The sequence below is a fragment of the Nomascus leucogenys genome, chromosome 10 (genome assembly GCF_006542625.1).
Source record: "Nomascus leucogenys isolate Asia chromosome 10, Asia_NLE_v1, whole genome shotgun sequence".
NCBI classification, from domain to species: Eukaryota; Metazoa; Chordata; class Mammalia; order Primates; family Hylobatidae; genus Nomascus; species Nomascus leucogenys.
The window spans coordinates 43,928,086-43,942,087 of record NC_044390.1 but is presented as its reverse complement, the minus strand read 5'-3'; the positions used below and the strand labels follow the sequence as shown (position 1 = coordinate 43,942,087).

General features: G+C 48.4%; 3 protein-coding genes across 4 annotated transcripts in view; 1 reads left to right on the top strand and 2 right to left on the bottom strand.

Annotated features, from left to right (window-relative positions):
- CEP89 (centrosomal protein 89) overlaps window positions 1-2,827 on the bottom strand; it is a 94,066-nt gene extending 91,239 nt beyond the window's left edge. For both annotated transcript variants that reach the window (XM_030820246.1, XM_030820247.1), the window contains exon 1: window positions 2,633-2,827. In XM_030820246.1, the coding sequence (XP_030676106.1) occupies window positions 2,633-2,671 (39 nt within the window). In that variant the 5' untranslated portion in view covers window positions 2,672-2,827. The remainder of the gene's footprint in view (window positions 1-2,632) is intronic.
- A 187-nt stretch (window positions 2,828-3,014) lies between these two features.
- On the top strand, window positions 3,015-7,549 carry FAAP24 (FA core complex associated protein 24). The gene is made up of 5 exons (XM_030820245.1): window positions 3,015-3,143; window positions 3,659-3,777; window positions 3,902-4,038; window positions 4,529-4,681; window positions 6,921-7,549. The coding sequence occupies exons 2-5, from the start codon at window positions 3,672-3,674 to the stop codon at window positions 7,170-7,172; spliced, it is 648 nt and encodes a 215-aa protein (XP_030676105.1). The 5' UTR covers window positions 3,015-3,143; window positions 3,659-3,671; the 3' UTR covers window positions 7,173-7,549.
- A 1,828-nt stretch (window positions 7,550-9,377) lies between these two features.
- The window catches only part of RHPN2 (rhophilin Rho GTPase binding protein 2), an 83,996-nt gene continuing 79,371 nt past the window's right edge, over window positions 9,378-14,002 (bottom strand). The window contains exon 15 of the mRNA XM_030820244.1: window positions 9,378-11,024. Within this exon, the coding sequence (XP_030676104.1) occupies window positions 10,764-11,024 (261 nt within the window). The 3' untranslated portion in view covers window positions 9,378-10,763. The remainder of the gene's footprint in view (window positions 11,025-14,002) is intronic.

The window sequence follows — 14,002 nt, the reverse complement described above, 5'->3', positions numbered from 1 at the left end:
GTACTCCTCTCTGCGGCTGGTCATCCTGTCCCCTCGTCTCTACCCTCTCCGTCCTCTGGCCGTTCTCTGTGCTGCTCTGGCTGAGCCCAGGGTTTTTATGGACCTCAGAGGGGAGGAAGTGCATGCTGATTGGGCCATGGGCAGGCCCAGAAGAGGCTCCACGAGTTTCCACTCTGGTCAGAGGGACTGGCAGCCCAGCCCCCAGCCTTCAGGCCCTCCCTGACCTGAGGGTGGGGCCTTACTGGGGACCCCGCCCCCTTCCTCCTGCTGCCATTCACGGCCCCAGGGCTTGGCTCCGACCCCCATCCAAGATTAGAGCAGTTGCTGGAGTGGAGAGAGGCCAGGCAGTGGAAGCAGACACCCCTGAGCCTGCAGGGATGGAAGGTGAAGGGGGCTGTCCTTCCTGGGGCGGCCGACGGTGCAGGCTGCAGAGACGCCCTGGTCCTGTGCCTGGGAGGGCAGCCACAGCTGCACCTGGGAGCTCTCATCCCGCCAACTTGGAAGAGGCAGGGCTCCCGCTTGTCCCTGGCTCCTGCCTGTCGCCGGCTCCTGCCTGCGCGCGGCTGCAGCTGCATCTGGAAGGGCAAATTCTGCCTGTTCCCGGCTCCCCCAAGAGCACAGAGAGGCTCGGATCCACAGCTGCAGTTTGGGTGGCTGTAGCCCTGCCCAAGAGGGTAGGGCTCCTGCCTGCTCCATAGAGCAGAAGGCCTGGGTCTGCAGCAGCGGTTTGCGACTCCAGTCCCAACTCACAAGGGGCGGGGCTTCCGCCGGCTCCGTGAAGTGTGCAGCCCTAGCCACACAGCGTGATGGCAGCAGCCACTGCCATCACAAGAACCCAAATTCATTTCTTGCTTCCCCTCCTCTTCCTGGGCAGAGTCCCTGTGCTTCAGCACTCAGCGTGGGCTTCCATTTCCCAAACAGCAAATAATTCATTCTTTTTTGCTGTCTTCTGCACCCAGAATTCTTTCTTTACTCCCTGCCAGGCCCAGGCCAACTCTCCAGGCTGACGTCGCTGCCCTTCTGGTACACACGTCAACAGCAGTTCTTGTTTTACCATTGTGTACAGAATTATTTATGGGCTTGTCTATCCTACAGACCGTGTGGCCATAAGCTGTCAGTTGTGAGTATCAGCACACAGCAGGAACTCATTAATGTTTGGGGCTTTAAATAAAAACTCAGGCCAGGTGCAGTGGCTCACACCTGTAATCCCAACACTCTGGAGGCCAAGGTGAGAGGATTGCTTGAGCCAAGGTTTAAGACCAGCCTGGGCAGCATACCCAGACCCCATCTCTACAAAAAAAAAAATTATGTTTTTTTGAGGCAGAGTCTCGCTTTGTTGCCCAGGCTGGAGTGCAGTGACACAATCTCGGCTCACTGCAACCTCTGCCTCTCGGGTTTAAGCAATTCTCCCACCTCAACCTCCCATGTAGCTGGGATTACAGGTGCCCACCACCACGCCCGCTAATTTTTGTATTTTTAGTAGAGATGGGGTTTCACCATGTTGGCCAGGCTAATCTTGAACTCCTGATCTCAAATGATCCGCCCGCCTCAGCCTCCCAAAGTGCTGGATTACAGGTGAGAGCCACCTCGGGTGGCCTCTACAAAATAATTTTTAAAATTAGCCAGGCATTGAGACTTGGCAGAGTGTGAGGCAAAAAATAAAATAAATAAAAAATACCTAGGTGTGGTGATGCACACCTGTAGTCCCAGCTACTCAGGAAGCTGAGGCAGGAGGATCACTTGAGCCCAAGAGGTTGGAGCCACAGTGAGCTATGATCATGCCACTGTACTCCAGCCTGGGCATCAGGACAAGACCCTGTCTCTAAAACTAAATTAAATAATAAATAAATGTAAGAATCCCCTTGGCTGCTACGTGGAGAATGGACCTAGGGGAAGGGCAAGAGTGGAAGCAGAGAAACCAGTGAGGATCTGCCGCAATAGTCCAGGTAGATGCTGGAGGCCGGGGTGTGGGTAGAGATGGGAATAGCTGGCAGATGTATATAGTGGGTAGATCGGACGGGATTTGCTGATGGGGTGTACATGGTGGGTGGCGGAGGGAAAAATGAAGAATGACTATATCCAGCAGTGCAGCAGGTGTACGTCGTCCAGGAGTTAACTCCGGGCACGGGGACGAATGCTACAGGGGAGGCAGGGTACTCCTGTCCAACTGTGGCCGACCCTGGGGCAGAAGATTGTTAAGGCCGGGCACAGTGGCTCACGCATGTGATACCAACACTTTAGGAGGCTAAGGAGCTCAAGACCGCCATAGCAACATAGCAAGATCTCTGTCTCCACAAAAATATTGAACAATTAGCCGGGAGTCGTGGCGCGCGCCTGTAGTCTCAGCTACTCGGGAGGCTGAGGTGGGAAGATCGCTTGAGCCCAGGAGTTCGAGGATGCAGTGAGCTATGATCGCACCACTGCACTCCAGCCTGGGCGACAGAGCGAGACCCTGTTTCTTAAAAAAAAAAGTTTAGAACACGAAAAATCAAGGCTTCCTCAACTGAAAACCACTTTCTTTTGTGCCGCCGCCTTGACTGGATCTCAGGCCAAACCCCAACCCGCCCCAACCCTTTACCCCTAATTCCCGGCCCCATAGAGCCCCGTGCGCGGCAGGCGAGCATCTACTTACGAACTGGCTCCTGCGGCCTCTCCGAAATCCCAGGAGCATCCTTGCAGCGCGAGGAGAACGGACCGGGGGCTGGACTCATCAGTAGATCTATCCACAGCCAGGGACCACTCCCTAAAGCCCGCCGCAGGCCCAGCCCCTCACGCTTTCTCTTCGCAATGGACTTTGCAGCAACCACGTCGGCCATTGGCTCAGCTCGGCCCTCGACCAATCAGAGATAAGGTTACTTCCACACCGGTCGTTCTTGGCAACCAGAGGGTTCCCGTTCAAATCCCCGCCAGGGCGGAAACGTCCGCCCTATCCGTTCTCTTATTGGTCAGGCTAGACGTCCATTTCTGGCGCCACAGCCTATCCGGCGCCGCGGGAGGCAGAGGGCGGGCTGGATGAAGGACTGGGCGAGCACCGAGGGCGTGAACCCGGAAGTGGCGCGGCAGCCAGTAACATGATCTCTAGACTGGGACGCCGGGGTTCCTGCCGGCTGTATTCGGGCCTTGGACTGGACTGAGGAGCCACGGTGCGGATCTAGCTGGGGTATCAGGGGTTAGGCACGTGATGAAAATGAAGGACGCGGACACCAGGACAGGAATCTCCTGGTTCTTAGAGAATTTATTTCGCCACAAATAATTGGCAAACGGGATCTCGCTGTATTGCCCAGGCTGGTCTCCAACTCCTGGGCACAAGCGATCCTCACGCCTCAGCCTCGCCCGGTGTTGGGATTACAGACGTGAGCTACCATGCCCAGCCCAGGATTCTTTCAAAACTTAAATCTGATCGTGCCTCTGGCCTTATTGGAATCCAGTGCCATTACCACCTCCACCACCACACATCCCCTCTCCAGCCACCCTGGCCTTCATTCAGGCCTTTGTGTTTTCTTATTAGTAATTAAAAAGGGAATCTTATTTGACAGTTCTTTGACAAATAATTCAGTCTGCAGAGGGGATCCTGCCCCAGAGGCCCCGGCTTGGAGTGGAATGCAGGGCCGTGTGCGGGAGAGCCTGTTCAAGTGTCGCCTGGCTTTTCCCTCCTTAGGTGGAGACCATCCATGGAAAAGAACCCCCCTGAGGATACGGGCCCCGTGCACGTGCCTTTGGGGCATATTGTGGCCAATGAGAAATGGCGCGGGTCACAGCTGGCGCAGGAGATGCAAGGTCGGTGGGCTGCCCTCTGCCAGCCCTTTCCTCCCCTGACATATTAAAAAAAAAAAAATCTGCCTATTATTGCCATCTTTTCATCCAAAGCTCATGGAACTCATTTTCTCCTCTGTATTTTAAGGGAAAATTAAGCTCATTTTCGAGGATGGCTTGACACCAGACTTTTATCTGTCGAACAGATGCTGCATTCTTTATGTCACCGAAGCTGATTTGGTGGCAGGAAATGGCTACAGAAAGAGGCTTGTTCGGGTTAGAAATGTAAGTATTAGGCTGGGTGCCGTGGCTCACGCCTGTAATCCCAGCACTTTGGGAGGCCAAGGCGGGTGGATCATCTGAGGTCAGTAGTTGGAGACCAGCCTGGCCAACATGGTGAAACCCTGTCTCTGCTAAAAATACAAAAATTAGCTGAGTATGGTGGTGCACGCCTGTAATCCCAGCTACTAGGGAGGCTGAGACGGGAGAATTGCTTGAGCCTGGGAGGCAGAGGCTGTAGTGAGCCGAGATCATGCCACTGCACTCCAGCCTGGGTGACGGAGTGAGATTCCAACTCAAAAAACAAAAACAAAAAAGAAATGTAAGTATTGGATTAAAGAAACTCAAACATTGACTTGTCTCACCCCACCCTTCCCTCCATCCCTTGGTATCATTTATTTAAAATCATTGGCCAGGTCAGGCACGAAGTGATAGCATTCTTAACCTGAAAAGCAATTTGGTTGCAAAATGATTTACTGTCTTTTTTCCTTTCAAGTCCAATAATCTTAAAGGAATTGTAGTCGTTGAAAAAACCCGGATGAGTGAACAATACTTCCCAGCCCTACAGAAGTTTACTGTGCTGGACCTTGGAATGGTGCTGCTTCCAGTGGCCAGCCAGATGGAAGCATCCTGCCTCGTCATCCAGTTGGTGAGTACCGATTCCTACACCTTCATGGTAGTCCTGTCCTCATGGACACTCAGCTGCCCTCCAGAAGCAACCATCAATCCAATCTATGTCATTCTCTGAGTTGGTTTATAAAATCTCTTTGAGGAATTTAAATGTGGAAGCTGCCTCTGCAGTCAGCTCAGCTTGTCACTCACTCTAGGCAAGCGTATCACAAAGTATACAAGTTGGAGACCTGATTTTTAGAGTCTCAGGTGTGATGGCTCCATCAGTCATTATCCTGCCCTTTCGCTGGTGAAAATGTCAACTAGAGGCCAGGCGTGATGGCTCACGCTTGTAATCCCAGCACTTTGGGAGGCCGAGGCGGGAGGATCACTTGAGGCCAGGAGTTCGAGACCAGCCTGGCCAACATGGCAAAACCCTGTCTCTACTAAAAATACAAAAATTAGCTGGGCATGGTGGCAGGTGCGTGTAATCCCAGCTACTCAGGAGGCTGAGGCAGGAGAATCACCTGAACTCAGGAGGCGGAGGTTGCAGTGAGTGGAGATGCTCCATTGCCCTCCAGCCTGAGCAAGAGGAGTGAAACTTGGTCTCAAAAAAAAAAAAAGAAAGAAAGAAAATGTCAAATAGAAGCTGCTTTGTCTCATCCCGTGTTTTTGTTTAGCATCAGCACCTTGTGCAAGTTTTTTTTTCCTTTTTTTTTGAGGCGGAGTCTCGCTCTGTCCTGCAGGCCGGAGTGCAGTGGCACAATCTTGGCTCACTGCCATCTCCGCCTCCTGGGTTCAAGCCATTCTTCTGCCTCAGCCTCCCGAGTAGCTGGGACTACAGGCACGCGCCACCACACCTGGCTAATTTTTGTATTTTTAGTAGACAGGGTTTCACCATATGGGCCAGGCTGGTCTCAAACTCCTGACCTCATGATCCGCCCACCTTGGCCTCCCAAAGTGCTGGGATTACAGGTGTGAGCCACCACACCTGGCCAGTTTTTTTGTTTTTTTTTTTAGATAGGGTCTTGCTCTGTCATTCCGGCTGGAGTGCAGTGGCGCAATCTTGGCTCACTGCAACTTTTGCCTCCTGGGTTCAAGCGATTCTCCTGCCTCAGCCTCCCTAGTAGCTGGGATTACAGGCACCCACCACCATGCCTGGCTAATTTTTGTATTTTTAGTAGAGATAAGAGTTTCACCATGTTGGCCAGGCTAGTCTCAAACTCCTGACCTCAGGTGATCTACCTGCCTCGGCCTCCCAAAGTTCTGGGCCACCACACCAGCCAACACTTTTTTTTTTTTTTTAAATTTTGAGGTGGAGTTTCGCTCTTGTTGCTCAGGTTGGAGTGCAATGACGCAGTCTTGGCTCACTGCAACCTCCTCCTCCTGAGTTCAAGTGATTCTCCTGCCTCAGCCTCCCGAGTAGCTGGAATTACAGGTGCCCGCCACCACGCCCAGCTAATCTGTATTTTTAGTAGAGACGGGGTTTCTCCATGTTGGTCAGGCTGGTCTCGAACTCCCAACCTCAGGTGATGCGCCCGCCTCAGCCTTCCAAAGTGCTGGGATTACAGGCGTGAGCCATCGTGCCTGGCCGCCAACAATTATTTTTAAAATCAGTTTAGTAGCTTACACCTCTGATCCCAGCATGGGGAACATCAATTTGTGTGTGTGTGTGTGTGTGTGTGTTGTGTTTTTGTTTTTTTCACTTTTATTTTCTTTGTTATGTGTGTGTTGTTTTTAAATCACCCCCTCTGATATGGAGCTAGAGTTGAGAGCCACACTGGAGATGCAAGCAGCCATGAATGGTTCACAGATCCCTCTCTACCATATCCCTTGCGTCACCATTCCCAACTTTCCTTGATATAACGCTGTTGTCTGCCTTAGTATAACCACCACTAACTACAGACCAGGTTTCTCCTTTGAGGCAGGCTTCCTGCAGCTCCTGCGTGAAGTAGGCCTAGTTTAGGTGTAGCCATCATTTAATCCTGCACAACTGAAATGTTTCTTAATGGACCATCAGAAAGTGTTTGAATTCCTCAGTGTGTTTTTCTAAACATTCTGAAAACGCACGTTTTTGTAAATTATAACTCCTTAATGTGGTTCACCTTTCAATAATTTTACTGATGTCTGAGAAATTATATTCATGATATATGAAAACATTTGTTCCCATAAGTCAAGCTGAGCCAAATGGAAAAACGCAATTTCTACAAAACATATTTTAAGAAAATGGCCAGTCCTCCAGAGGGCGCTCACGTGCTGTTGCGTTCATTGCGGTTCAGGTTCAAGAGCAAACAAAAGAGCCCAGTAAGAACCCTCTTCTCAGGAAGAAACGGGCCCTGCTGCTCTCTGAGCCTTCGCTCCTTCGAACCGTGCAGCAGATCCCAGGAGTTGGAAAAGTTAAAGCTCCCCTTCTCCTCCAGAAGTTTCCAAGCATCCAGCAACTGAGTAATGCTTCCATTGGGGAACTGGAGCAGGTGGTCGGACAAGCAGTGGCACAGCAGATCCATGCCTTCTTCACACAGCCCAGGTGAGGGCTGGCCTCGGGGCCACGGCATCTTCTCCCGAGACCACAAACACCAGGATCTTGTTTTCAGCTTTAAAAACCAAGAGAATGGGCCGGGAGCAGTGGCTCACGCCTGTAATCTCAGCACTTTGGGAGGCCGAAGACAGCGGATCATCTGAGGTCAGGAGTTCAAGACCAGCCTGGCCAACATGGAGAAACCCTGTCTCTACTAAAAATAGGAACAATTAGCCAGGCATGGTGACAGGTGCCTGTAATCCCAGCTACTTGGGAGGCCGAGGCATGAGAATCACTTGAACCCGGGAGGCAGAGGTTGCAGTGAGCCAAGATTGTGCCACTGCACTCCAGCCTGGGTGCCACAGCAAGACCCTGTCTCTAAAAAAAAAAAAAAAAAAAAAAAAAGCCCGGGCGCAGTGGCTCACACCTGTAATCCCAGCACTTTGGGAGGCTGAGGCGAGCAGATCACAAGGTCAGAAGATTGAGACCAACCTGGCAAACACAGTGAAACCCCGTCTATACTAAAAATACAAAAAATTAGCCGGGTGTGGTGGTGGGCCCCTGTAGTCCCAGCTACTCCTGAGGCTGAGGCAGGAGAATGGCGTGAACCCGGGAGGCGGAGCTTGCAGTGAGCCAAGATTGTGAGCACTCCAGCCTGGGCGACAGAGCGAGACTCCGTCTCAAAGAAAACAACAACAACAAAAAAAATGAGAAAAAGGATTTCCTCTAGCAGCAACTAGTGAAAGATGAGGCGAGGCCTGAATGGAGCCTGTGGGTCGTCCTGCCTTAGCGTCTGAGTTCAGCTTGTGAAGTTAGTGGGCCGCAGAGGGCACTGCCTTCATTCTGCTAAGATGAAAAGGGCTGGTGGGATCTTCGCAAGAGAGTCAGGGACTCACTCAACAAAAAGCCAGTTAGGGCCGATTTTAATGTGCGACCTTGACCTGCATCTGTCATGGAAAGTGCCTTCTAAAAAGCTTCAGTGGTGGATGTGACCATCTGAAGGAAACAAATGTACAAGGAAGCACTGTGTATCCTAAGCCCTGTGTTCCTGGAGTTTGACCTGCTGTTCATCAGGTTTGGCCTTCATGTACCTGTACTGCGAGGGCTGCTTCCAATGTAAATAAATAACTGTGAAACAGTTCCTTCCTCCTTTCCTTTGTTCCTCCCTCCCCCCCTGCCTTTTTTTTTGGCAGATGTACAATTTGTTTATAATCACTGCATATGTCTTCTGCACACAGAAAGTATGGAGTCTGAAGTTCCCACTTAAAGTTGAAAACTCGACGGCCAGGCACAGTGGCTTACACCTGTAATCCCAGCACTTTGGGAGGCCAAGGGGGGTGAATCACAAGGTCAGGAGATCCAGACCATCCTGGCCAACATGGTGAAGCCCTGTCTCTACTAAAAATACAAAAATTAGCTGGGTGTGGTGGCACACACCTGCAATCCCTGCTACTCGGGAGGCTGAGGCACGAGAATCGCTTGAACCCAGGAGGTGGAGGTTGCAGTGGGCCGAGATTGCACCACTGCACTCCAGCCTGGAAAACAGAGTGAGACTCCATCTCAAAAAAAAAAAAAAATTAAAGTTGAAAACTCAATGTGCATGAGGCAGAACAGGCTGTGTTTGTATATGGAAGGCCCAACAATGGGAGGATACAAGAAAATGATGGCAGCAGCTGCATCCAGTGAGGGAACCAGGGGCTGGGGATCAAAAGGTACAAATTGCCCATTCAAAATATAGACACAGGCCAGGCACAGTGGCTCACACCTGTAGTCCCAGCACTTTGGGAGGCTGAGGTGGGAGGATTGCTTGAGTCCAGGATTTCGAGATCAGCCTGGGCAACATGGCAAGACCCCATCTCTACAAAAACATTAAAAAATTAGCCAGGCGTGGCAGCTCATGCCTGTAGTCCCAGCTACTCAGGAGGGTGAGGTGGGGGGATTGCTTGAGCCTGGAAGGTTGAGGCTACAGTGAGCCACGATTGCGCCACTGTCCTCCTGCCTGGGTGACAAAGCGAGACCCTGTCTCGAAAAAAAGACAAAAACAAAAAATAAGCACAAAGATGCCATCTGTCTTAGAAAATACTAAGATAACTTGACAGCTCTTTAAGTTCTGCTTTGTGAAATGTTAGTAACTAAAAAAATCAAAACATTAGAAACTGTGCATTGGGGAGAAACAATTTGAAAGAGGAGGGAATGAAAAGTAAAAAGAAATATTAACTCAGGTAAATGAATATGTTTATTTAAATATTTATACAAACATGGCCCTAGGAGCAACAGATACACTTTCCCAAAGGTGGTTGCTTCCTTTAAGATATTGCACAATAGAAAATAAACTCTTGTTAATCCTTAAAATTAGTCTTCAATGCTATGTATTTTAGCTATGTAACTTGTACTGTGTCAACAGTGAACCTTATTAGATTCACAGTGTCATCCAACTTATAGCAAGATAAAAATCAATCAGTAGGAATGTCATTTTAAAAAGTAAAATACTGGGAGGGGCGTGGTGGCTCATGCCTGTAATCCCAGCACTTTGGGAGGCTGAGGTGGGTGGATCATTTGAGGTCAGGATTTCGAAACCAGCCTGGCCAACATGGTGAAACCTCACCTCTCCTAAAAATACAAAAATCAGCCAGGCATGCTGGAGGGCACCTGTAGTCCCAGCTACTTGGGAGGCTGAGGTAGGAGAATCGCTTGATCCCAGGGGGTGGAGGTTGCATTGAGCTGAGATCGCACCACTGCACTCCAGCCTGGGCAACAGAGCAAGACTCTATCTCAAACAAAAAAAAAAGTCAAATAGAGCTTTAAACCTGAATCATTTACATCTTTATAAAATGTAAAACTACTTTTTTACCCAAGACTTAAAATATAGAATTATGTAACTTCTACTTTAAACAAAATGAAAAATGTTTTGAGTATCAAATAGTATATTATCTACCTTGTAGACAGTATCTTCATCTAACACTGCCAGTGTTAGCAATTCTTAAATGACATCAAACTAGAAGAAAAGCTGCTCCTACATTGTTTTTATTTAATAAGACAAATTTGGCACTAGACTTTTTCTAGAAATAGCATTCATAGTATATCGATATAATAGTAACATCTTGTTTTAGGTTAATGAATTCCTATTAGGAAGCAGCACTTTGGAACAGTTTTTAGTGACACTAATTCTATCATTATAGTCCTCTGACCTGCCTTAATTCCAGGATCATCTGAATTCTAGGTTAAGGAAGGATTATTAGCCAAACCTGGAAACAACTACAAATTGTACTAATATAGGTAACCCCAATTTAATAGTGACTAAAATTCATAATTGTCACCATTAAAAATAGCTGTATTTCATATCTTCAACACTATTCTATTTACAATACTTTATATAATAAATAACGTACAGCAGTATAGTAACATGCCTCAAAAAAGTACTTTTTTCACTAATTCGTGGAGGTTTCTTGGTTACTTTCCTTCATAAAAACACATCAAATGTGAGTTTACACTATGAGAAAAACAGAATTTGAGAATAGATAGATATCTTCCATTATGGCACAAACGTTTAAGGCCGAGTCAGCACCGGACATGTTCGGGGCCTGAACGTGTTTGTTTCTTCACATTAGTACCAAGAACTGTCTGAGTTGAGAAGGCTGAAAGGGGAGGGCAGCTTCTTCTTGACCTGAGGCCGTGCAGCCCCGACCGATGGGAGGCACAAGGTGCTGGCTGACTTCTGTCTGTTCTTGTTGGTGCCCCAACTCAGGAAGGAAAGCTTCTTGGAGATTTTCTTGGTTTTATCAGTTTTGTCGTCATCATCAATAGCTAAGCAGATCATGGAGTATGTTTTCTGCATTCCCACGGAGTATGTGGCACTCTTATTATGCTGCACATAGAAAAATAAGAAAAAGGGTGTCAGGCATCATCAAGATAGATGATAAAAAGTACGAAGTTTGGCCAGTCGCGGTGGCTCACACCTGTAATCCCAACACTCTGGGAGGCTGAAGAAGGTGGATCACTTGAGGTCGAGTTCAAGACCAGCCTGGCCAACATGGTGAAACCCCATCTCTACTAAAATACCAAAATTAACCAGCTGCGGTGGTAGATGTCTGTAGTCCCAGCTGCTTGGGAGGCTGGGCACGAGAATCACTTGAACCTGGGAGATGGAGGTTGCAGTGAGCTGAGATCACACCACTGCACTCCAACCTGGGCGACAGAGCAGGACTCTGTCTCCAAAAAATAAATTAAACAGACATAATTCGGAAACTCAGGTGACCAATGCTTATATAGAATTAGGTTCTTAAAACAAGGATAAACTTTTTTTCTTTTTTGAGACAGGGTCTTGCTATGTTGCCCAGGCTGGTCTTGAACTCCTGGGCTCAAGTGATCTTCCTGCCTTGGCCTCCTGAGTAGCTGGGGCTCTAGGTGTGCGCCACCAGGTCCAACAAGGATAATTGTTTGTTTGTTTTTTGTTTTTATTTTTTTTTTAAGACGGAGTCTCACCCTGTCACCCAGGCTGGAGTGCAATGGCATAATTTCAGCTCACTGCAAGCGCTGCCTCCCGGGTTCACGCCCTTCTCCTGCCTCAGCCTCTCCGAGTAGCTGGGACTACAGACGCCCGCCACCACACCTGGCTAATTTTTTGTATTTTTAGTAGAGACGGGGTTTCACCGTGGTCTCGATCTCCTGACCTCGTGATCCGCCCGCCTCGGCGTCCCAAAGTGCTGAAATTACAAGCATGAGCCACCGCGCCGGGCCCAACAAGGATAATTTTTAAGGAATGTACTCAATAGTAACAATTTAAGCTTAGGAGCCATAACTCACATTTTAAGGTTGTTCTTCTGTTTGAGAAAGTAATAATACTAATAGTCACGAATATGAAAGTACAGGGTGGGGCGTGGTGGCTCACAACTACAGTCCCAGCTACCTGGGAGGCTTAGAGGGGAGGATTGCTTGAGCCCAGGAGGTTGAGGCTATAGTGAGCTGTGACTGTGCCACTGCACTCCAACCTGGGCGACAGAGTGAGACCTCTGTCTCAAAAAAAAAAAAAAAAAAAAAGGGTGGGGGGGAGGGAAGAGGGGAAAGGAAGGAAAGAGGGGAAGGAAAGGGAAAAGGAGAAGGGAAGGGAAGAAAAAAAAAAAGAATATGCAGTGAGCAATAGGTCTCCCTGTCACCTGGGCTTCTAGGCCCTCCGTGTTATACTTCTAGAGATGATGTGCATGTACAGGTATTTCTATATGTACATAAGTATATTACCATTCATTTTCTTAAAAGGAATATACTACACTATTCTACACCTGATTTTCTTCTTTTTTTTTCTTTTTCTTTTTTTCTTTTTTAAGACGGAGTCTCGCTCTGTTGCCCAGGCTGGAGTGCCATTTTCATCATTTTCAAGTGTAGAGTTCAGTGGCATTAACTACATTCACATCATTATGCTCCACTGCCACCATCCATCTCTAAAACTTTTTCATCTTCCTCAGCTGAAACTTTGTACCATTAAACACTCTCTACTATTAACTTTCAAAGAATCATGTAGGATTCAAACTGGAAATCTAAGGAAGCTTGCTTTCTGAAGACTTCCACATGGGCTATCACCGGCTTCTAAGGTTTGCCTAACATTGAGATTGTTTAGTTCGCCACATGTTTATTGATGGTCTACTATGTTCTGGCACTAAAATTAGGCATACAATATATCGCTGCAATAGTTAAGGACGTTGTTCCTAATATAAACCCTAAGAGGGGCTGGGCACAGTGTCTCACACCTGTAATCCCAACACTTTGGGAGGCTGAGGTGGGCGGATCACTTGAGGCCAGGAGTTGAAGACCATCGTGGCCAACATGATGAAACCCCATCTCTACTAAAAATACAAAAATTAGCCAGGTGTGGTGGCGCATACCTGTAATCCCAGCTACTCAGGAGCTGAGGCAGAAGAATCACTTGAACCCAGGAGGCGGAGGTTGCAGTGAGCCAAGATCACGCCACTGCACTCCAGCCTGGGCGATGGAGTGAGACTCTATCGCAAAAATAAATAAATAAATAAATAAATAAATAAATAAATAAATAAATAAATAAATAAAATAAACCCTCAGAGGAATCTGAGTTATGCAGCAATAAAGTAGGGGGTACTTCGAGCCCCTAAGGATGGAGATGCCTTTTCCTTTTCTGGAAAACTGACCACTAACTCCACCATGTTTTACGGAGCACACACAATGTCATTTAAAACAATAATAAAACGAATAATCCTGGAGACAGATGTGAGGCCTGAAAGCATTTCCCAACCCTCAGCTGCTCAAAGTCCACTGTGTATCAAAACCACTGCCTTATAAATACCCTCAGTTCTCTTCCATCTGCCCCCAGCAATGTTAACTCGCTCATCTCCACCCTCTGCCTCTCCTAGGGCCTGTATCTGAAAGGTTGTGCATTGCTGGAGGACACTCACCAAGGCTTCCCTTGGAATTCTAACCTGACCCCAAACCTCTAATAGGCACCCATTTCCTGGCACTCCTGTGTGACCCTAGTAATTTCATTTCCTTTTCTCCTGCATACTTGTTTCTTATCTTTGCTCTCCTCCTGAAGCCACTCACGCACCCTCCTGAAATCCCTGCCGTATATTTCATGGCATCCATCCCCCAAGACCAAGCCCTTCTGTGTGCCTGGATCCCATTCCCTCTCTCCTCCAGGCACCCTTGCCTCCCAGATCTCTACACACACACACAGACACACACACACACACACTCCTGCAATGCATACCATCACATTCTTTGAAAAGCCTTTCTTGGCCGGGCGCGGTGGCTCACGCCTGTAATCCCAGCACTTTGGAAGGCCAAGGCGGGCGGATCACAAGGTCAGGAGATTGAGACCAT

Bases quoted from the DNA above. Each gene is read 5' to 3' on its own strand.
- FAAP24 (XM_030820245.1), top strand. From the start codon at position 3,672: ATGGAAAAGAACCCCCCTGAGGATACGGGCCCCGTGCACGTGCCTTTG. The intron at 3,778-3,901 runs GTCGGTGGGCTG...CTGTATTTTAAG, and splicing joins GCTGGCGCAGGAGATGCAAG to GGAAAATTAAGCTCATTTTC. The intron at 4,682-6,920 runs GTGAGTACCGAT...ATTGCGGTTCAG, and splicing joins CCTGCCTCGTCATCCAGTTG to GTTCAAGAGCAAACAAAAGA.